The sequence below is a fragment of the Garra rufa genome, chromosome 22 (assembly GCF_049309525.1).
Source record: "Garra rufa chromosome 22, GarRuf1.0, whole genome shotgun sequence".
In the NCBI taxonomy this organism is placed as follows: Eukaryota; Metazoa; Chordata; class Actinopteri; order Cypriniformes; family Cyprinidae; genus Garra; species Garra rufa.
The window spans coordinates 39,015,172-39,036,813 of NC_133382.1; the positions used below are offsets into that span (position 1 = coordinate 39,015,172).

General features: G+C 40.3%; 1 protein-coding gene across 2 annotated transcripts; it reads left to right on the forward strand.

Moving 5' to 3' along the window:
- The first annotated feature begins 1,820 nt into the window (after positions 1–1,820).
- fam53b (family with sequence similarity 53 member B) lies at positions 1,821–20,861 on the forward strand. Of its 2 annotated transcripts, none has more exons than XM_073828156.1 (5): positions 1,821–1,946; positions 7,893–8,058; positions 9,697–9,751; positions 17,375–18,048; positions 20,160–20,861. In XM_073828156.1, the coding sequence occupies exons 2-5, from the start codon at positions 7,972–7,974 to the stop codon at positions 20,439–20,441; spliced, it is 1,098 nt and encodes a 365-aa protein (XP_073684257.1). In that variant the 5' UTR covers positions 1,821–1,946; positions 7,893–7,971; the 3' UTR covers positions 20,442–20,861. The 2 variants fall into 2 exon arrangements, with proteins under 2 accessions (XP_073684257.1, XP_073684256.1); XM_073828155.1 differs by having other exon boundaries at positions 1,827–1,935; positions 7,863–8,058.
- Positions 20,862–21,642: the final 781 nt, after the last annotated feature.

A 21,642-nucleotide genomic window follows, 5' to 3' on the forward strand; every position in this document is an offset into this window, starting at 1 on the left:
AACCCAGTAACCACACAAGAGTGTGGAACTTTCCAAAAACTCAACTCAACCAGCTTCATTATCAGAGTTAGACCCTTCAGATGACAGTTAAACTTTCATAATGAGCAGGATTTCCCCTTTCATTCTATGTGTATGTGTGTGTTTTATTCTGTGGTTTAATGTTTCGATCTTTGTTTGGGCTATTAAAGATGATTTATCAGCAATAAAAGTGATTAAGACACCAGATTTTTGATATAGGTGTCCTGTGATAAACCTGTGATCAGGACTGGACATAATAATTGCAACCAATGAGTGTCAGAATTAATTTGTCAGACTGCAGAAGCAGTGAAAATAAAACAGTGAACTCATAATATGATTAAAAAGAGTTTATCAGTTACAAGGCCTACTCTTTTCTTTATGCATGCGTACATCAAACCAGGGCCGGCCCGTGGCATAGGGCAGTGTAGGCAAATGCTAAAGGCGCCGTACATCCAGGGCACCAGAAATGGAGAAAGAAAAAAAGTGTAACTTCCACTATTCTTAAAACTAGTTGGTATTATGACTTTAGAAAAGAATAAGCCCACATTAATTTAACTGCATAGCAAAGCCTACTAAGTAGTAGTAGTAGTAGTAATAAGAATAATAATATAGCCTACTTGCCTGAGACGCCCCCCCTCTTCCGAATAATCAGACTTTACCTGCGACACGGTGGTCGTTTTCTGATGGGTCAACAAGCTCAACATGTCCAAACGTCCCAAACTGTCTGGTGCCCAGGGGAGGAAAAAAAGAAAAGAAGAGGAGGAAAAACGCGACAAAGACAGAGGTAATGTTACGGTAAAGATGATGTCAATGATATTATTTTGCTGTTTTCGAGCGATGATTGACAACGAAAGTAGTTCGTGGGCGTGGTCACATTAAAAATAATTAGATCAGATTGAGAAATGTATCTCTAGGTATTTCAAGTTATTTTAAGTTATTTTCAAGTTATTTTAAGTTAAGGCAGTACCAAAAACACCACTAGAGGTCTTTGTAAGATCATCTTTTTATTTTTATTAAATCCTTGCATTTTTTGTGCCTACTTGTTTTTTTTAATATCTTATTTTGCACAGTGCCATATTGTATTTATAAGTTAATTGTTTACATTTTTTATTTTGGGAGTATTTAAATCTAATACTTTATGTAAGCTATTTATATTGTATTTCATATGTTCAGTTCATTTTGTATTTGTTTCTTTAATTCTTTATAAGTATTTTAAATTTGTGCAATTGCTTTATTTAAATAAAAGAATGTCCAAGACAAAGCTATTAAGTTTCGCATGAGTATATGTACACTAGCAGTGGAATTTACTGCGATGCAACGGGGCGCCACCTGAAATCTTGCCTAGGGCCGGGCCTGCATCAAACAATATCTTTTCATGCTGGTTAAAAAGTGAAAGTATATATCGTGCTGTTTTCAATTGTTTATTTAGACAGATTTCACACACTTATTGATTTAGTGTCAACATATTGATAAATGAGGTTAATTGAGGCGTTAATCATAGATGAGGCAAACTTTTCCGTGTTGTGTCGAGCATTCGGTTGTGATGTGATGCGTTTTGTTATAATTGTGTGCCGTGTTGGGAGAGTCCATTCTGACGCGGGGGTGAGGCGACTTTATTCAAACTAAATATCCATCAGAACCGCGTGTGTCTTCGTCATGAATCATAACTGATGTTTTCAAGGAGTATGTATATTCTGTTTTCGCTCGGTTAAAGGTGTTTATAGTTTGTGTTACGTGTGTTGTCCTGCTGTACTACGGTTCCGCGTTCCCCCGCGGCTGCCTCTGTGTGTGTTCGGGCCCGCGCTAGAGTAGCAGCGGCGGCGAGTTGAGCGGCGGACGCGCGCGGGGATGAAGATGATCTGAACGGCCGTATTTACCGATCCGGCCCGCGCGAGGAGACGCGCCGCTCGCTGTCCCGTGAGTATACAGTGATCATCCGGATCAAACCGCACTATATTTCATTATGTTTGCGCGGGTTCGCACTCGTCGCTGTGCGTGAGTAAGTTTCCCGCGACGCTCGCGGACGTTAGTAGCTTTTGTTCCCCAAACTCTCACATGGACACCGAATTAAAGTCGGTTAGAAACTCCAGCGGACGATGATCGTTAAGAAAATAAACGTTCCAAAACGCGAACTGACGATCAAAGTTAAAACAGAAACTCTGTTCACCTCGAACTGGGAAATGAAAACTCTATCAATAAACGAGCTGAAAAACTATTTATGAGTGTTTAGAGTATTGCCATTACTTATTCTGTATTTTTAGACTATTCAGTATTTTAGAATAACTAGTATTTTATGAGTATTATGTGTTTTGGAAGTATGTAGTATGTTTAAGTATGCATTATTTTAAAAGTAGTCGGTATTTTGAGTATTCCACATTTTAAGAGTATTAGAGTACCTTTGAGTATTAAGTGTTTTAAGAGTATTTTAGAATACTCTGTATTTTAGGAGCATTCCATTTTGGAGTGTTTCTTAAAGAGTACAACGTACTTTCCAGTACTTAGTATGTTAGTGGTATCCTGTGAGTTAGAGTACTTAGTATTTTACAATACTCAGTAATTTTGTAAAGGAGTGTGCCATATTGTCAAGGATAAAATATTTTATCATGTATTTTAAGAGTATGTCAAGGTTTTTGAGTATACAGTATTTTAGAATACTCTGTATTTTGGGGCATTCCATTTTTGGAGTGTAGCTGAAAGAGAAACGTACTTTTTAGTAGTATCCAGTGAGTTAGTGTACTTAGTATTTTGTAGTACTCAGCATTTTACAATACACAGTATTTTAGGAGTTTGCAGTGTTGACAAGTCTAAAATATTTTATCATGTATTTTAAGAGTATGTTAAGGTTTTTGAGTATGCAGTATTTTAGAATACTCTGTATTTTATGAGCATTTAGTATTTTAAGGGAAGGCCTATGTATTTTTGGGCATTCCATTTTTGGAGTGTAGCTTAAAGAGTATCACGTACTTTCCAGCACTAACTATTTTAGTAGTATCCAGTGAGTTAGAGTACTTAGTGTTTTATAGTACTCAGCATTTTACAATACATAGTATTTTAGGAGTTTGCAGTATTGCCAAGTGTAACATATTATATAGTGTATTTGAAGAGTATGTCGAGGTTTTTGAGTATGCAGTATTTTAGAATACTTCCTATTCTAAGAGTATGTAGTATTTTAGTGTATACTGTCATTTGAAGAACTCTGTATGTTAGCATATTCAGCATCTTTAGAATGCTCAGTATTTTCAGAGTATGTAGTACTTATGCAGTGTTATTACTTATTGGAGTGTTGTATATAACTGAAGGATTGTGTGTGTGTGTGTGTGTGTGTGTGTGTGTGTGTGTGTGTGTTTTAATAGTATTGTATATTGTGTCGAGTATTATTAGTGGTAATTTGAGTGCTGATGTATGAACTAAAGCAGCAGCAGAGTCTAATCAGAATAAGAGCAGCTCTAGAGTTTCTTGCAGATTGTGTTTATCTAGTTATCAGCACAATAGCAGCTCGTTAGTTGTGAACAGGCCGCATGCAAATAAAGGATTTTCACTTCTCGCTGATCAGCAGAGGTATCTGAAGCATCATACGCTCATCTGGTGTTTTGCAGGGAGCTGTTGCATGTGATGCAGTGAAGCGTTGTGACATGCAACACAGTCTGTTCCTGGGGAAGCCAGTTTTTCCTCCGGCCGCTGCTGTGAATGCGTGTTTGTTTCTCACCTGCGGCCGTCATTTTCCGCTGAACTGTGCAGCGCCCGCACTGTGTGTTTCGCGCTAAACTCTGTTCCCACCAGAGCGGCCCGGCAGAGGTTCACCTTATTGAAAAGTGTTGATTGGCCTTGTGTACAGAGCCGTGTTTGTGTGCTCGAGGAGCCGAGCGACATTTCCCAGGGCAAATTCATTTCCTATTGAAGGGAATTGTTTTGGTTAATGTTTGTAGAGAATTAGCTGGGTGTATCTGGGCGACAGACGTCATTTTGTCATTGTTAGACGTCGGATGGAGAATGCAGAACAGGTTTTACTGTTCCTTTGACATAAAAAGAGGCAGATTTTGACCTTTACCTAGCTGATGGTGTGCACATTTACACACTTGTCTTTAAATCCCTTTATTAAGCGTTTGTTTCAGATAGATCTGCGCTGAGTGACGTGACGCCGTCCGTTGTCTCGAGGCCTTTGGACTTCATTCCTCATTCGATTGCACTTTTGTAGTGCTGCAGTTGTGTTTTGATAACTAGGTCACGTAATGCGGCCGTAAACGCGTGCACCGCAGTGGAAGTTCCCATAATGAATCACAAGATAGTTTTTATGAGCTCGCTGACTTTCAGTTATTGGCAGTTCCATATTTTTATAGCATGTTGACATCAGCCTCTGAGAGGGAAGTGCTTCATAAGATCATGAATCACCGGAGACTGACCAAGAAATCTGTGACGAGCACTGATGATCGTGTTAAAGACCTCAAGTGCAACTGTGAAATAAGGTTTCAGTTTTAAATTGTCATGCATTGAAAATGGGTGAGGACAGATGCTCTGACCTCCAAAAAAGTCATGCATATGACTTGTGTCTTATAGATTCTTATGATGCTTTTCAAGAGAAACCAAGTGTAGTTTGAGTATATACTAAAGAATCTTATTTTTTGCAGCTGTCATATTTCATCTTACTGATGCATTGTCTAAATATCAGCCATAATACAGCACAGGTGTTTGTGTGTCATATTGTTTTACTACAGATTACAGTGCTTTTTTATCATTTTTAGAGCGTGCATCTCATTCACGTTCCTTCCACTGAAAAGAGCGTCATGAACTTTCTGTTAAACTTCTCCTTTTGTGTCGAAACACAAACATCACACAGTCACTTTTGGCTGAAGACACCATTTTAAAGCAGCGTTATGAGTCGCGAAGTGCATTTCTAAGCAGTAGCGTTCAGGTAAGCGTGTGTTTGCGATCAGCGAGCGTCTGACGGTTTGTGGCGAGCGCATGAATGCTGGCTTTGTGCGTCGCTGCGCCTCTCTGTGCAAATGTGGGTTATTGCCTGGTAACAATTAAACCAGCGCTGTGTTAAACGGCCCGTTTCCAGATGAGCTTACAGTAAAATAAACTTGTTTTTTGACGCTTCGCGTTTGCCGTGAAGTGGAGTGACGTGAACTTCTCTCTAATGAGAAGAGACGTGGTGCGTGTCTCTTCTTTGTGTTTATGTTAAGCGGTCAGGCAGCTGCGTCCCATGAAAGCGTCCTCGGTGAGCATTCTTTCCCTTTCCTCGTCCTTTACGCCGCTATTGTGCAAGCCAGCCCGATGGTTTTGGCAGCTCGCGGGCGTACGCCGGCTGTGGCGCTGGAGCCAGTGAACTGGAGTTTGAAACTCTTGGCTCTCGCTCACTGTTTGGTCGGAGTTCATTTCTACATGTGTTTCACAATTGGATCTGTGATGTTTCTGTTGCCACAGAGTTGGCCGACCTCGTAAACGGCCCGCGGCCGCGCCTCTCCCGCTAGTTCAGTTTGGTTTGGCCCGTAGCACGAGGAGCGTCAGCTTGCGGCGAGCTCACATGACTAATTGATTGGCCCTGAAACCCTTGCCGCGAGCGACGCCGGGCAGGTGCTGAATGGAGCTCTGCGGCTCTGCCCTTTTCTGGAGGGGTTTTTCTATTCACGCAAGATTTATGCTCAGAATGAGCTGGCGGACGAGTGAGCTCTGGGAATGCGTGTAACGTTAGACCTCGTGGGTGTGTTCGGCAGCAGAAAGTTCACCCAAAACACACTCTGAAAGAGCGTGTTCCTCCTGTGTTTTAGTGATAAACTTTCCTGGATCTCTGGGTCTTTCCCACACCGGCGGTGCTGTAAAAAAAGAGATTTGTGATTGTCTTGTCATGCTTTTGGCCTGTTTTTATCCAGAGTGTTTCTCCGAAGCTCCGTCGTTATCATTTGCATGAGGGGAAAGTCATTAACGTGCCAAAGACAGGTTGTCTACGGGAGAACAATGCCTGCGGCTCACATACTATCAGAGAGGAATCTGACGTGTTTTTCTCATGTGAGTCTCTCTCGCATGTCATAACATCCTATAAAAAGAAACATCCTTAAAATTAAATAAGTTTAGATCTTTTGCAATATTCCTGGCCTGCTAGGTCCAGTTCAGCTCCAGCCCTAATCAAACACACCTGAACAAGTTAATCAAGGTCCTGATCACCAGAAAGCTGCAGACAGGTGAGTTTGATCAAGGATCAATGGATCTTGCAGGACAGAGTTAGACGTTGCTTTTTTTTGCACCATTAATCTTCATGCGTGCAGATGTGTTTCCAGCATTGCTCTCTCAGAGGGTGATCTTGAAGATGATGTGAAAAATGACTTGACTGTCTGTTTATTTTTCATGTGAGTGATAGTCATATGGATTTGAGTGATGTGAGGGTCAGTAGATGATGACAGGAGGTCCTTTAGTCTCATGTTTGTGTTATGGAGGAAATGTGCCACTCCGCTGATGGGTCTGAAATGTCTCTGAATGTCGAGTCACGTATCCGCCAGGCTGAGGTCAGTCTCGCCCTTCAGATAGAGCTTATCGTTGGCTGAGCGTCCCGTGAGTGTGGAGATATCAGACACCCAGCATCACCACAAGCTGCTCATGTGTGCCGCCACACGCTCGCATTAAACACACAACGCTCTTCTCTGTTTACTCAGCGGCTCTGACGCCGGCCTGAAGACTAGAACGTGACTACAAATTAATATCAGACATGTTTGCATGTTTGATTATAAAGGAGATTTCTGATTCTAACACCATTTTTATGTTTCTAAATTCTTGTTACAGATGAAATTCAGTTTATGTTGTGTTTTAAAAAATGTTTTTCTTCAGTTTTTATTATTGAATTACTTAGGATTAACATTTTGTGCATTTTTGGATTATTTTGTGTATTATGATTTCATACAAATTATCATCAAAAGTTGTAGTAATCATGTAGTAATTGTGTTCTTACAAATTATAACACATTTCACTATTTTGTCAATTCATCTTTTATCTGTTTTTATTGTTATTGGCTGTAATAAAAGCCAGTGATAAGCATTGAGGGCTGGATGCGTGTGACTCTCCGTGCTGTCAAAGATCAGTTATATCGTAACACTATCTCGTATCTGCTGTTACATTCAGCTTAGATCCTTTTTAGTTTTTTGCATTTTCATGCTAAAAATATACCTACTTTGTAGGAATGTAGCTCGTCCTGCTGTCATATCCACAACCAGATCACAGAGACCTGAGAAGCTCTGTCAAGATCTGTATGATCTGATCATCATCTCTGAGCACGTTGAGATGTTGTGGTTGATGTTCTTGAATTGCGACTCACATCTGGCTCCCATCAGCGGCTCTAGAATCACAGTTCCTCGAGGAGCGAGGCAGCGGTGTGTTTTGATAACCGTGAGGTCACACTTATTTTGGGCTTGTCCTGGAGGAAGAGATCAGGTGACCTGAGCTCCGGACATGAGTCTGCAGTGAGGACTCGCTCAAGCTGGGTTCAGTTCATTTATAATGGTTTTATTCACACACACCGCTCGATTTAGGTTAGGATTGTTTATTTTTCTTCTTTTTTAAGCTGACATGTCTAACTTAAAGCATAAACCACAAGCATGTGGACGTCTGTATTGTCGACTGCTATAAAATTCAATGTGACTTTCTTGCTCAAGAATAAACCAAAGTTGGAAAGTTTGTAATCTATCAAGAGTTGTTTTCTGAAGATGATTTAAAAAGTGTTTCTGCTTTCTCTTTTTGTAATGAATGTGGCTTGTGACGGTTAAATACTGTGATTGATGTGAATTGAAACACATGTGCATCTTATAAGCAGACAGTAGAGCATTGACTGACGAGTTCCTGTCCTGTTTTCTGTCCAGGCTGAAGAGCGTTCGGTACTGATGTGGGAGTGATCGGATGGGATCAGCGCTGCACTTGAATGATGAGCTTCTCTAGATCTGTCCTGCACTGGAATGGACTGTGGCAAACATGTGTGTTGCCATGGTGATTATTCACACTAAAACACTGGAAAAGAAGGCCGTCGATGATGTAACATCCACAGAGTCTCTGCCGCCGGTAAGACAACGGCGCTCCACATTAGACAGACGTCACGCGCCATGCATAATTTACTCTGTAATTATCAGCCATGAGCTCAGGATGATTTCAGACACACCACTCTAGTTCCAAGAACATCCTGTTTAAGCACATTCATGATAGTCGAGTTTGTAATAATTCTCATTAGCTCATTCAGTAGTAGATTTTAGGGCTGTAGATTTAACCTGTTGATTTGGTGCGGTTAATTTAAGAAAAAACGTGTTAAAATGATTAAGGCATTTAACACAGACCTGTCCGTCATCTTATAGTGATGCAGTGTCTAATGATCATGACGCAGGACGACTGACTGCGTAATGAAGCCTATTAAAATGCATTTATATGAGCCTAAAATTCAAGATATGAGGGCAAAACGTGCCACTTTTATGCTTATATCATATGATGGAGTTAATGTGATATTGATTTTATACAACCGTTATAAAACATCAGTTTCATATTGTATTACAATTTAGGCAAAGTGTTGTCAATTTAGTCTGCTTTGCTTAATTTCTTAAGAACTCTGAATAAATCCATGGGTTTGAACAAATTCAGTGACTCATTCATAAAGAGAATTGCTTGTTTCTAAATGAATTGGCCATTTGAGCAAATCATTTAAATGACTCACTCATTAAGACAGATTCATGACTAAATAAAAAAGGTAATTGCACCTTTTTAACTCGCTGAACTCAATGAAAAAAATGACTTTTTTCGAGCGATTTGAAGTTTACATCTCACATTTCTGCCTTTTTTTCTCAGAGCTGTTAGATGTAAACGCAAAATTGTAGGATATAAACTCACAATTGCAAGAATTTTTTTTTGTTCTCACAATTCGACTTTGTATCTCGCAATTCTGACTTCTTTTCTCAGAATTGTAAGATATAAACTTGCAATTGCGAGTTATAAAGTTCAATTCTGAGGAGGAAAAAAACTGATATGTTCTCAGAATTCTGACTTTAGAACTCGCAATTGCAAGTTTATATTTTATATTCTGAGAAAAGAAGTCAGAATTATGAGATAACAAGTTGCAATTGCCTTTTTTATATGTATTCATTGGTGGAAAGGGGCTTCCATAGATTCATATTTAGAGTATCATTTAATTTTTTTTTTAAATCATATTTCACTATTCATTTTTTAAAACCCATTCGTACCCATTTATTATTCCTTATGCGATATTGAATCAAAATATTGCTTTCTAAAGCTGTTTTTGTAATGTCTATTCAGTGCTTTTCTCATTTAACACAGTAATGACTTTAAATGATCTTTTGGAGGGTAATTCCACAGCCTAAATTGATGTGCATGCCATTAATTAATCAGCATCAGTTCATGTGATTAGAGTAACATTTTAATTGCTCAACAGTCCTACTAGTTGTGTGATTTATAGTAATCGCTCTGTTTCCGTGTACACACCCTGTCGTTGTGGAGCTGTTCTCAAGCGTCTGGTTTTGCGTATTTGAGTCAATCAGATGCTCAGTGCACATGTGCGCTCTAGTGAGCTTTAGTTGTGGTTTACATGATGTGCACTAGTCAGAACGCTCACGGTGGGGTTTCCTGTCCCCGGTGCCGACGGCTGCTTGCTTTGCGTTGATCTGGATGTTCCTCTGATCCGTCCGTGTGTCTCTACAGCACGAGCCGCCGACCATGAGCCAGGGGACGGCCCTCTTCTCCTGCGGAATCATGGGTAAGTCCAAATACACCACAGCGATCAAATATCTTTCTGTTCTGCATTTGCTCCTTCACTGATTGGATCTGCGTATCTTTACCTCCATGTAAGAGCGAAATAGAAAGTGTGGCGCCCTCAACATCTGCTCATTGAGCGTTTGATACCCATGAGGCCTAGTTTTAGACGCCACAGGTGCGAGCGTCTCGGAGCGAATGCCAGCCGGTGTCATGTGTGAGCAGCTGCGTGTTTGTTCTGATACGGAACAACTCCTCTCAGAAAACAGAGGTAGTAAAATAATGGAGCTAGTCTTTGAGTGGAATAAACAGAGTTGACTGATCAATAGGGTTTTGTGCTGCGTCAGATCGATGGCACATAACGCTTGCCCACAGCGGTGTGCGCTGGTTAGGCCGTCTTTGTTTTGCTGTGTGCCCACGGCCAGAGCATTTCTGCTTTTGACTTGAGAAAAATGCCCCTCCGCAACGAGACACGCTGCTGTTCTGATCCGCTGGCTGTGAAACTGAGCCACACGCTGCTGTCTGAACAATCTCTGGACATCATCAGGGGTTCTCAGACTTTTGGGGACCAGGGACCCCTACAGGGGAAAACAATATTCAAGGAGCCTCTCATAATTATAACAGTGATTAAGCGTATTCTTACTATAATTTGTACTCTTAGATGCTATTAGAAGTATAGTGTATGTGGTAGAGTGTGATTGTATAGTATGGAGTAAGAGTATATAATATATAGCAGAGGTCTCAAACTCAATTCCTGGAGGACCGCAGCTCTGCAGAGTTTAGCTCCAACCAGCTCCAGCTCACACCTGCTTGGAGTTGTAATCCTAAAGACCTTGATTAGCTGGATCAGGTGTGTTTGATTAGGGTTGGAGCGAAAATGTGCAGAGCCGTGACCCTCCAGGAATTGAGTTTGAGACCAGTGATATAGAGGGTATGTAGTATAGAGTGTATGTATGTTGCACTGAGTATGTAGTACAGAGTGCATATAGCGTAGTGTGAGTATGTAGTATAGAGCGTGCAGCATATAGTGTGAGTATGTAGTATAGAGTGTGAGCATATAGTGTGAGTATGTAGCATAGAGTGTGAGCATATAGTGTGAGTATGTAGTATAGAGTGTGAGCATATAGTGTGAGTATGTAGCATAGAGTGTGAGCATATAGTGTGAGTATGTAGTATAGAGTGTGAGCATATAGTGTGAGTATGTAGCATAGAGTGTGAGCATATAGTGTGAGTATGTAGTATAGAGCGTGCAGCATATAGTGTGAGCATATAGTGTGAGTATGTAGCATAGAGTGTGAGCATATAGTGTGAGTATGTAGTATAGAGCGTGCAGCATATAGTGTGAGTATGTAGTATAGAGTGTGAGCATATAGTGTGAGTATGTAGTATAGAGCGTGCAGCATATAGTGTGAGTATGTAGTATAGAGTGTGAGCATATAGTGTGAGTATGTAGCATAGAGTGTGAGCATATAGTGTGAGTATGTAGTATAGAGTGTGAGCATATAGTGTGAGTATGTAGCATAGAGTGTGAGCATATAGTGTGAGTATGTAGCATAGAGTGTGAGCATATAGTGTGAGTATGTAGTATAGAGCGTGCAGCATATAGTGTGAGCATATAGTGTGAGTATGTAGCATAGAGTGTGAGCATATAGTGTGAGTATGTAGTATAGAGCGTGCAGCATATAGTGTGAGTATGTAGTATAGAGTGTGAGCATATAGTGTGAGTATGTAGCATAGAGTGTGAGCATATAGTGTGAGTATGTAGTATAGAGTGTGAGCATATAGTGTGAGTATGTAGCATAGAGTGTGAGCATATAGTGTGAGTATGTAGCATAGAGTGTGAGCATATAGTGTGAGTATGTAGTATAGAGTGTGAGCATATAGTGTGAGTATGTAGCATAGAGTGTGAGCATATAGTGTGAGTATGTAGTATAGAGCGTGCAGCATATAGTGTGAGCATATAGTGTGAGTATGTAGTATAGAGTGTGAGCATATAGTGTGAGTATGTAGTATAGAGTGTGAGCATATAGTGTGAGTATGTAGCATAGAGTGTGAGTATGTAGTATAGAGTGTGAGCATATAGTGTGAGTATGTAGCATAGAGTGTGAGCATATAGTGTGAGTATGTAGTATAGAGCGTGCAGCATATAGTGTGAGCATATAGTGTGAGTATGTAGCATAGAGTGTGAGCATATAGTGTGAGTATGTAGCATAGAGTGTGAGCATATAGTGTGAGTATGTAGTATAGAGCGTGCAGCATATAGTGTGAGCATATAGTGTGAGTATGTAGCATAGAGTGTGAGCATATAGTGTGAGTATGTAGTATAGAGCGTGCAGCATATAGTGTGAGCATATAGTGTGAGTATGTAGCATAGAGTGTGAGCATATAGTGTGAGTATGTAGCATAGAGTGTGAGCATATAGTGTGAGTATGTAGTATAGAGCGTGCAGCATATAGTGTGAGTATGTAGCATAGAGTGTGAGCATATAGTGTGAGTATGTAGCATAGAGTGTGAGCATATAGTGTGAGTATGTAGCATAGAGTGTGAGCATATAGTGTGAGCATATAGTGTGAGTATGTAGTATAGAGCGTGCAGCATATAGTGTGAGCATATAGTGTGAGTATGTAGCATAGAGTGTGAGCATATAGTGTGAGCATATAGTGTGAGTATGTAGTATAGAGCGTGCAGCATATAGTGTGAGCATATAGTGTGAGTATGTAGCATAGAGTGTGAGCATATAGTGTGAGTATGTAGTATAGAGCGTGCAGCATATAGTGTGAGCATATAGTGTGAGTATGTAGCATAGAGTGTGAGCATATAGTGTGAGTATGTAGCATAGAGTGTGAGCATATAGTGTGAGTATGTAGCATAGAGCGTGCAGCATATAGTGTGAGTATGTAGCATAGAGTGTGAGCATATAGTGTGAGTATGTAGCATAGAGTGTGAGCATATAGTGTGAGTATGTAGCATAGAGTGTGAGCATATAGTGTGAGTATGTAGCATAGAGTGTGAGCATATAGTGTGAGTATGTAGCATAGAGTGTGAGCATATAGTGTGAGTATGTAGTATAGAGTGTGAGCATATAGTGTGAGTATGTAGTATAGAGTGTGAGCATATAGTGTGAGTATGTAGTATAGAGTGTGAGCATATAGTGTGAGTATGTAGTATAGAGTGTGAGCATATAGTGTGAGTATGTAGCATAGAGTGTGAGCATATAGTGTGAGTATGTAGCATAGAGTGTGAGCATATAGTGTGAGTATGTAGTATAGAGTGTGAGCATATAGTGTGAGTATGTAGTATAGAGCGTGAGCATATAGTGTGAGTATGTAGCATAGAGCGTGAGCATATAGTGTGAGTATGTAGCATAGAGTGTGAGCATATAGTGTGAGTATGTAGCATAGAGCGTGAGCATATAGTGTGAGTATGTAGTATAGAGCGTGAGCATATAGTGTGAGTATGTAGTATAGAGCGTGCAGCATAGAGTACATATAGTAAAGTGTGAATATGTAGCATAGAGTGTGAGCATATAGTGTGAGTATGTAGCATAGAGTGTGTAGTATAGACATGTTTCTCTGTTTTGTGAGGTTTCACATTATTCTGAGAATCTCCTTGATTTATGGCACCGCTGGTGATGTGTTTCAACAGTAGTTGGTCAGCCGTCTGGTGAGTCGTGGGGTGTGAGTGATTCACTTTAAGAGAGATGAACCAAAAAATGCTCTCAACACACAGATGTTCGGCCGACTGGCAGCCTGCCACCAATCAGACGGCTCTATTTCTGGCTCTTTGTTTCTCAGCACAGCTGTGTTGTTTGTGAACGTCTACAGGCTCTTCCTGTGAACTCGGCCCTCCTGCTTCTCTTTTGTTCGCCTCTGCTGTTGAAGAAGCGTCTCAGACTGGAGGCTCATACATTTACTCAATCAGATCCCAGTTTTCTGCTGAGGTTTTGAGCGGCGTTCATAGGAAGTAGTAAATTGTGTTGTGATCGCTCTAAAGCTCCTTCACACACTTGAACCTCCTCCAAATGTACTGCAGCTTTAAAGATGCTCTGAATTGTGTTTTTGTGATTTGTTTACTTGTGTTCATTTTATGTGTAGTCCTGCAGCTGGGCTGTGGTTCTGTATAATTTTGGGGGAAATCAAATTGCAATTTTTCTTATACAAATTGCAGTTGTAATTTAAAATGTGCCTGAAATATTAGATTTGCTGTGTTTATATTTTATATTTACAAAATATAAAAGTATATATTAAAAGTATATATTAAAAATATATTAAAAGTTTGGGATCAGTAAGATTTTTCATGTATTTTAAATAAGTTTCTTATGCTCGTCAAGGCTGTGTTTATTTGTTCAGATATACAGAAAAAAATGTAATAATGTGAAATATTATGATGTAAAGTAACGTTGTATTTTATTATACATTACAAATCTAATTTATTTCTGTGATCAAAGCTGATTTTTTTCAGCATCATTACTGCAGTCTTCAGCGTCGCATGATCCTTCAGAAATCATTCTAATATACTGAATTATTATCAATACTGGAAGCAGTTGTGTTGCTTAATTTTCAGGATTCTTTGATGAATAAAAAGTTAAAAAGCACAGCATTTATTTAAATTAGAAATCTTTTCTGACAATATACATCACTGTTCAAAAGTTTAGAGGTCAGTACATTTTTTGTTCTTTCGTTTTTTGAAAGAAATGATTACTTTTATTCAGCAAAGATGTGTTAAATTGATTAAAAGTTATAGCAAAGAAATGAATTATATTTAGAATAAATGCTGTTCTATTATACTTTTTATTCTTCAAAGAATCCTGAAAAAAAACAGGTTCCAAACAAATATTTGGTTGACAACATTGATAATTCTAATAATAAATCAGCATATGAGAACGATTTCTGAAGGGTCATGTGACACTTGCATCACAGTAAAGCAATTATTTTAATGTGTATTAAAATAGAAACCATTATTTTTATAGATGCAACGATTGCAATTTTCTTGGCCGATTCCGATTTTTCAGAAAGTGTGACCTGCCGATTCCGAGTTTTATTTTTTTAAGAACTGTAATAAAAGCATAGGCGTATACAGAAATATTTTCTTTAATTAAATTTATTTTATAATAAAATACATTTTTAAACATTATAGGATCTTCTTACAACAAAATAACTTTAACAACTAAATAAAGTGCTTTGTGCCTTCAAACAGGTAGAAATAACAATGCTAGTACTAAATGCTATTACTTGAGCATTAATGGCATTTTTTTCTTGATAAAGAGAAGCATTTCTGCCTCATCACCAGTTAATCCAGCAGTACTACACTTCTGAACATTCATTCCCATATTTGTGCTACGCCACTGCATACAGCGTCTTCACACACAGATGATATTTACTGGAGAAGTGTAACATAAATGCATCTGTAAATACAAATTAAATTCACGTCGCGCACACTTTAATTACCTTCAAATGGAACATATGATCGCTTCCAACTATTAGTGTGTGAAGAGGCTGTATGCGGTGGCGCAGCACAAATATGAGAATGAATGAAAGTGTAGTAAACAGTGGCGGCTGGTCCATAGGGGGCGCTGGGGCGCCGCCCCCCTCAAGTTAGCCAAGGAAGAAGACTATTAATATGTTAAAAATAAGTTTAATACATATTGCAAAATAATTAGGAAATTGCATTATTTTGACATACTATTCGACTGTTAGTTATGTTAGCACCTGTTAAAAATAAAAAAAATCTAAACTGTTTTTCGTTTGTTTGTGTATGCGGGACGCCGGCCAAATGGGTGTCTATTAGGTCTGTAAATATTTGAAACGCATGTGACTTGAGGCTGAGCTCTGATTGGCTTGTTTCAGATTGTCCTCGGGGCGCAGAGCACTGCGCCCCAGACCCTCCCACTTTAGATCTTAGCCAATCAATCTTGTTTTTATATATTTTGTCCTCATGTGATTGGACCGTTCTCGACTGTCAAATATGTGCAATATCTTTTCCGAGATGAAAGTAAATTTGATTTTATCTTTCACAAGCCATTCAAATGAAGAAAAAATAAATAAAATAAACTTACGAATGGAGCTTGGATAGAGTTTGCTTGCTAGATGCGATGTAAGTCATGCCTTTTATTGTTTTCATTGTTTGTTATTTCAAAGTCCTGTCACCGAAGCTTTGTGGGCAACTACACAGAAAGTAACGTTAACTGTAACAATGCAGTTTAACTCAATCGTCGGTGTACAAGCAAGGGTTTATGTAGATGTCTTTTTTCAAGTAAATTGTGAGTGTTTATGTTAGTATTATTATAAGCACAATATTAAAATAGATATATATATATAATATAGTGTTCCTTCTTTAATTGGACATACAAATATATTGTCAATAGCATAGCATTATAATTACTTATTATATTGGACTATATATAACTGTATGCAAATTAATTTATATGCAATGTTTTATTACAAATCAATTTATTTTCTCTGTCTTTGAGATTTATCCTGTGGCTCCCTCGTGTGGATAACATTAGTATTATGGCCTTTATCTCTGAATCACATTAATATAAATGGCTAATATTTTTTGGGATGATTACAAATGTTTAATGATTACTTTACCGATAATAAAGCCTGTATTAACAGTGTGATTCATTTTGTGTGCGCCCCCCTAAAAATTTTTAGCACCAGCCGCCACTGGTAGTAAACGTCAACGGATATCCCCTGCTCAGGGAGTAGGGAGCAATGAACACTGGGCAGGGACCATGTCAATCGGAACACAGTTCATTCACGGAGCTTACTTCTAACGAGGGGGTTATCTGAATCTGGTGTGTTAACTAACAGAGACATGCAAAATATGCATCTACCACATGTCCAGCCAAGATAAACAAGCGCGTGGTTCGTGGTTGTTCCCTCACATTGTATTTTGGCCTTATAAATGTTACAAACTGCGATCTTTGTGTCATCTTCACTCACACCAAAGACATGTTTACACACGACTGAGTGCGCACTCGTGGCTGTGACGTAATTGCCGCTGGCAATAAAAGAATCGGCAAGAGGAGAAATTGACCGGCCGGTCACCGATCCGGGCCGATCGTGCGAAAATCGGCCGATTCCGATCACTAGCCGATCAATCGGTGCATCTCTAATTATTTTATATTGTAATAACATGTTCAGCATTATTGTTTTTTTTTCTTCTTTTCTGTGTTTCTGATCATATAAATCTTGTTTAAAGACTTGTTCAAACAAGTTCTACTGATCCCAAACTTTTTAGCAGCAGTGTATATAATGATATGGCTATAAAATAATAATTAAAATTTAAAAATGACCAAAATAACAAAGAAATATCAAAAGTATTTAAAGAAATGTATTTTTTTACAATACAGTTGTTACATTACAATAATAATATTTGTCTGTCTTCATTTTTAAGCACTAAACTATAAAATTTTTGTTGTTTGTTGCAACTTTTGTTGTTCTTATTACAGGTTTGTGAAGATGTTTGTTGCATGTTGTTTCCAAATGCATGTTCAAACATCTCCAACTGTAATGGAACAAAAACAGGGTGTGTTGAGCTGCTGGTGTGTGAATGCTGATGTGTTAATCTCAGTTGCAGCAGTCGATCACGTGTCCGATTGTGACGCAGGTGTCGTGTGTTTCAGAGTCTGGACGCTGGCCGGAGGTTGGCGGGGTGTGTGGCGTCCAGCAGCGGGCCGTGGGCTCCAGTCTGGAGAGCCTGTGGGACAGCGTGAGAGAGACGTGTACCCCTCGTGAGGCGGGCGCCGCCGGCGGGATCAGCGGTCTGCTGCGGGATCTGAGTCTGAGCGAAGCACCCTCTCCTGGCTCCGCTCCGCCCAGTAAACGCCAGTGCCGCTCGCTGTCCTGCTCCGACGAGCTCGGCTGTCGCTCCTCGTGGCGTCCGCAGGGGTCGCGCGTGTGGACGGCCGTGGAGAAGCGGCGCTGCCACAGCGGGGGAAGCGTTCACCGAGGGGCGTTCGCTCCGTCCGGGTTTCCCGTCATGCAGCGCAGCTCCAGCTTCAGCCTGCCCACGCACACCAATCCGCCGGAGCCCTTCGGCCACGGCTTTCCTTTCGCCGCCTTCTCCGCGTCCCCGCAGACGCCGCAGGATCTCTACCTCTCGCACGATCAGATCTGCCCCGCCGAGTCCAGCTCGCCCGACTCCACGCCGGAGATGGAGCGCCGCCGCATTCAGGGACTCGCCCGCAGCCGCTCGCAACCCTGCGTCCACAACGACAAGAAGACCGGCGTCAAGCGGAGGAGACCGGCCGACTCTCACAAACACCGGCCTTCACTGGACCTGCTCAAGATGACACAGGTGTGTGTTTGTGTTCCTCAGTGGATACTGCCATCTTTGAGTTGGTCATCTTTCCTGTCCAAATGACTAGATGAGGCCTTGTGAATCTCTGTTGTATTAAAGGAGTAGTTCACTTTCAGAACAAAAATGTACAGATAATATACTCTCCCCCTCGTCATCCAAGATGTTCATGTCTTTCTTTCTTCAGTCGTAAAGAAATTATGTTTTTTGAGGAAAACATTTCAGGATTTCTCTCCATATAGTGGACAAAGTTCAAACTCAGGGCACCATAGAAGTCCACTATATGGAGAGAAGTCCTGAAATGTTTTCCTCAAAAAACATAATTTCTTTACGACCAAAGAAAGAAAGACATGAACATCTTGGATGACGAGGGGGAGAGTATATTATCTGTGCATTTTTGTTCTGAAAGTGAACTGCTCCTTTAAAGGGTTAGTTCCCCCTCCAGGCATCCTAGATGTATATGACTTCCTTCTTTCAGATTAATCCAATTGTTATAGAGTTATATTAAAAATTGTTCTGCCTCTTCCAAGCTTTATCATGGCAATAGGTGGGTGTTTTTCTAGAGTCCAAAACAAGTCCAATAAAGTGCATCCATCTACAATAAACTTCTCCAGGGGGTGAATAAATGCCTCCTGTAGCGAATCGATGTGTTTTTGTGAAAATATCCATATTTAAAACGTAATAATCACTTTAATCCATCTTGCACAAACCGTCGTACACAAATGCCAGGCGGGTGACGTAGGACATCGGTGTTCCGCAAGCGCCGTTCAGAAGTGACAAACAGGGACGAGCAGTAGAGAGATCAAAACAAAACAACGGTCATGAATTAGAAGTTCAAAACGAGGATTTGTAAAGAAAAATGACAGAGGATTTCGATATAAACCAAGAGGAGGTTTTCCTTTGTTAAAGTAAAGAAACTTTGCTGCTGTAAACAAACATTGGTTTTCACGAGACTCACCAGAGCTTCGCTAGTTTCCGCTAGTTTGCTCAAGCTAGATTAAAGTGATTATTACATTTTAAATATGGATATTTTTCTTACAAAAACGCATCAGTTTGCTACAGGAGGCCTTCATTTTCCCCCGGAGCCTTGTGAGACACTTAATTGTGGATGCATGCACTTTATTGGACTGATATTCATAATAAAGCTTAGAAATGCCTGGATCATTTTTAATACAACTCTGATTGGATTCGTCTGAAAGAAGGAAGTCATATACACCTAGGATGCCTGGAGGGTGAGTAAATAATGAGCTAATTTTCATTTTCCGGTGAACTAACCCTTTAAACCCCATACTAACTCTTGAGCCTTGAGACGCTCCAGTGATGTTCTCTGATGAACTGCATGTCTAGAGTCACTGATCACCTTGTTGAGGTCAAAGGTCATCCAGTTGACATACTGATTCCAGGAATGAGAACTGAACCATTACAGGAGCACTGCCCTCACTCTGTGTGTGTGTGTGTGTGTGTGTGTGTGTGTGTGTGTTTATTGTTTGCTGTAGCCACACACACACACACACACACAAACAATGTTGATCATTGTGTCAGTGGAAAAACGGCTCCATTTACAAATCAGATATTCTGTTTCTATGGTAACGAGGCCTGGTGTAATGAATAAGAGCTGGTCAGTTAGTTGTCATTAGTGAAATATCAGACATGTGATTGATCATCAGAAGCTTCAAACGTCAGAATGAGAGTCCAAACAGCTGATGAAAACCTCACAATAATCCACACCACTCCAGTCCATCAGTTAACATCTTGAGAAGACGAAAGTTGAAACAAATCCAACATTAAGATGTTTTTTTAACTAAAATCTGAGTCCATAATAACGCTTTCTCCAGTGAAAAAAGTGGTCTGGTCTGAATCAGGAGAGAAATCTGCACAGATCAAGCCAAAACGGCTCTAAACAAATATGTGACAGGATTTTGATGTGAGAGACAACAGGAGACTGACTTTTATGCTGGAGGAAGCATTATTATGGATTATGGACTCCAGAAGAAGCCAAAAGTTTGATGTTGATGTCATTCCTGTACTTTAGACGCCATTAAAAACGGCCTTGGTTGAGCAGTAACTCAATGTGTTTTTGTTGTTGATGTCACACGTGTGTTTGTCCACAGAAGCTGCAGGACTTTCACAGTCTGAGCTGTCCAGGATTCACCGGAGACGAGCAGAAGCTCCAGTCCAGCAGTCCGGCGCTCCACCACGAGGGTAACGTCACGCCCGACAGACACCAGACCAAAGAGGACGCCGTCATCCACCAATCGGAGGCCAGCTGGCCGGCGGGGCGGAGCGGCGGGAAGGAGCGTGAGTGTCTGTGGGCGGGGCTCTGCAGCCGGAGGGGGCGGGACTCGTTCCAGCTGGGCGGAGAACTGGACATCGAGCAGATCGAGAGGAACTGAGATGATTCCCAGCATTCCCGTTGGATTATTACGGATGAGCGCTTCAGTAAGTGGACGCGGGACACACGTAATCGACTCAGGGTGAAGCACACGGAGGACGTCACGTCATGAGAACGTGAACCGAGCTCTGTGTGCCGCGTGAGAACGCTCATGCGTTTAGATTAGCAGGAACAATTAAAGCCGACGTGAGAAACACTCGTGCTGACACACACACACACACACACACACACACACACACACACACACACACACTCTCGTGTTAAAGGGCTTCAGATGTGTAACAGTAGTAATATCAGGTAATTGAGTTCCTCACTGGTGAAAAAAGCTATTAGATCTATTTTTGTCTTTTTACGTTGAATAACTACAGAAGTAAATGTACTTATTTCTCTATGAATAAACAGCATTTTAATGTGTTTGTAAGAGCGCTGTGCGTGACTGATTCTTACTCCGTCTCGTGTAAACGTCAAGAAAACTAGAATACGTCCACCAGACATGTGACATTACTTTCCTGACAGTAAAGCAAATGACTATAATGGGAATAAATCTCATTACAGTGATGCTGAAGTCCTGTTTGATGGACTGTGGTTTATTCAAGCTCAATTTATTTAAAAACAAAAGTCAGAATTTACTGTAAAGGATTACTCCACTCCCGAAATAAAAAATTCCTGATAATTTACTCGCCCCCATGTCATCTGAGATGTTCATGTCTTTCTTTCTTCAGTCACAAATTAAGTTTTTGAGGAAAACGTTCCAGGATTTTTCTCCATATAGTGGACTTCAATGGTGCTCAGCGGATTGAAGGTTAAAAATGCAGTTTCATTGCAGCTTTAAAGAGCTCTAAACAGTCCCAGCTGAGAAATAAGGGCCTATCTATCGGTTATTTTCAAAAAAAAAAAAAAAAAAGTACAATTTATGTACACTTTTTAATGTCAAATGCCCGTCTTGTCTAGCTCTGTGTGAACTCTGTGTATTCAAGACAGTTAGAGTCTGTTGAAAAACATCTCATTTTCTCCAACTTTAAAATCGTCCTCCATCGCTGCAGAAGAGCAGACCCAGTGTTTACAAAGTGAACGTGCAAAGAAGATCAAACACCGTTTACAAAAAAAGGTAAAACAGCGATGAAGGACGATTTTGTAGTTGAGATGGGAGTTTTTTTGACATACCCTAACTGTCTTGAACCGGAGTACACATGTCCATCGCA

Bases quoted from the DNA above. Each gene is read 5' to 3' on its own strand.
- fam53b (XM_073828156.1), top strand. From the start codon at position 7,972: ATGTGTGTTGCCATGGTGATTATTCACACTAAAACACTGGAAAAGAAG. The intron at 8,059-9,696 runs GTAAGACAACGG...GTGTCTCTACAG, and splicing joins CCACAGAGTCTCTGCCGCCG to CACGAGCCGCCGACCATGAG. The intron at 18,049-20,159 runs GTGTGTGTTTGT...GTTTGTCCACAG, and splicing joins ACCTGCTCAAGATGACACAG to AAGCTGCAGGACTTTCACAG.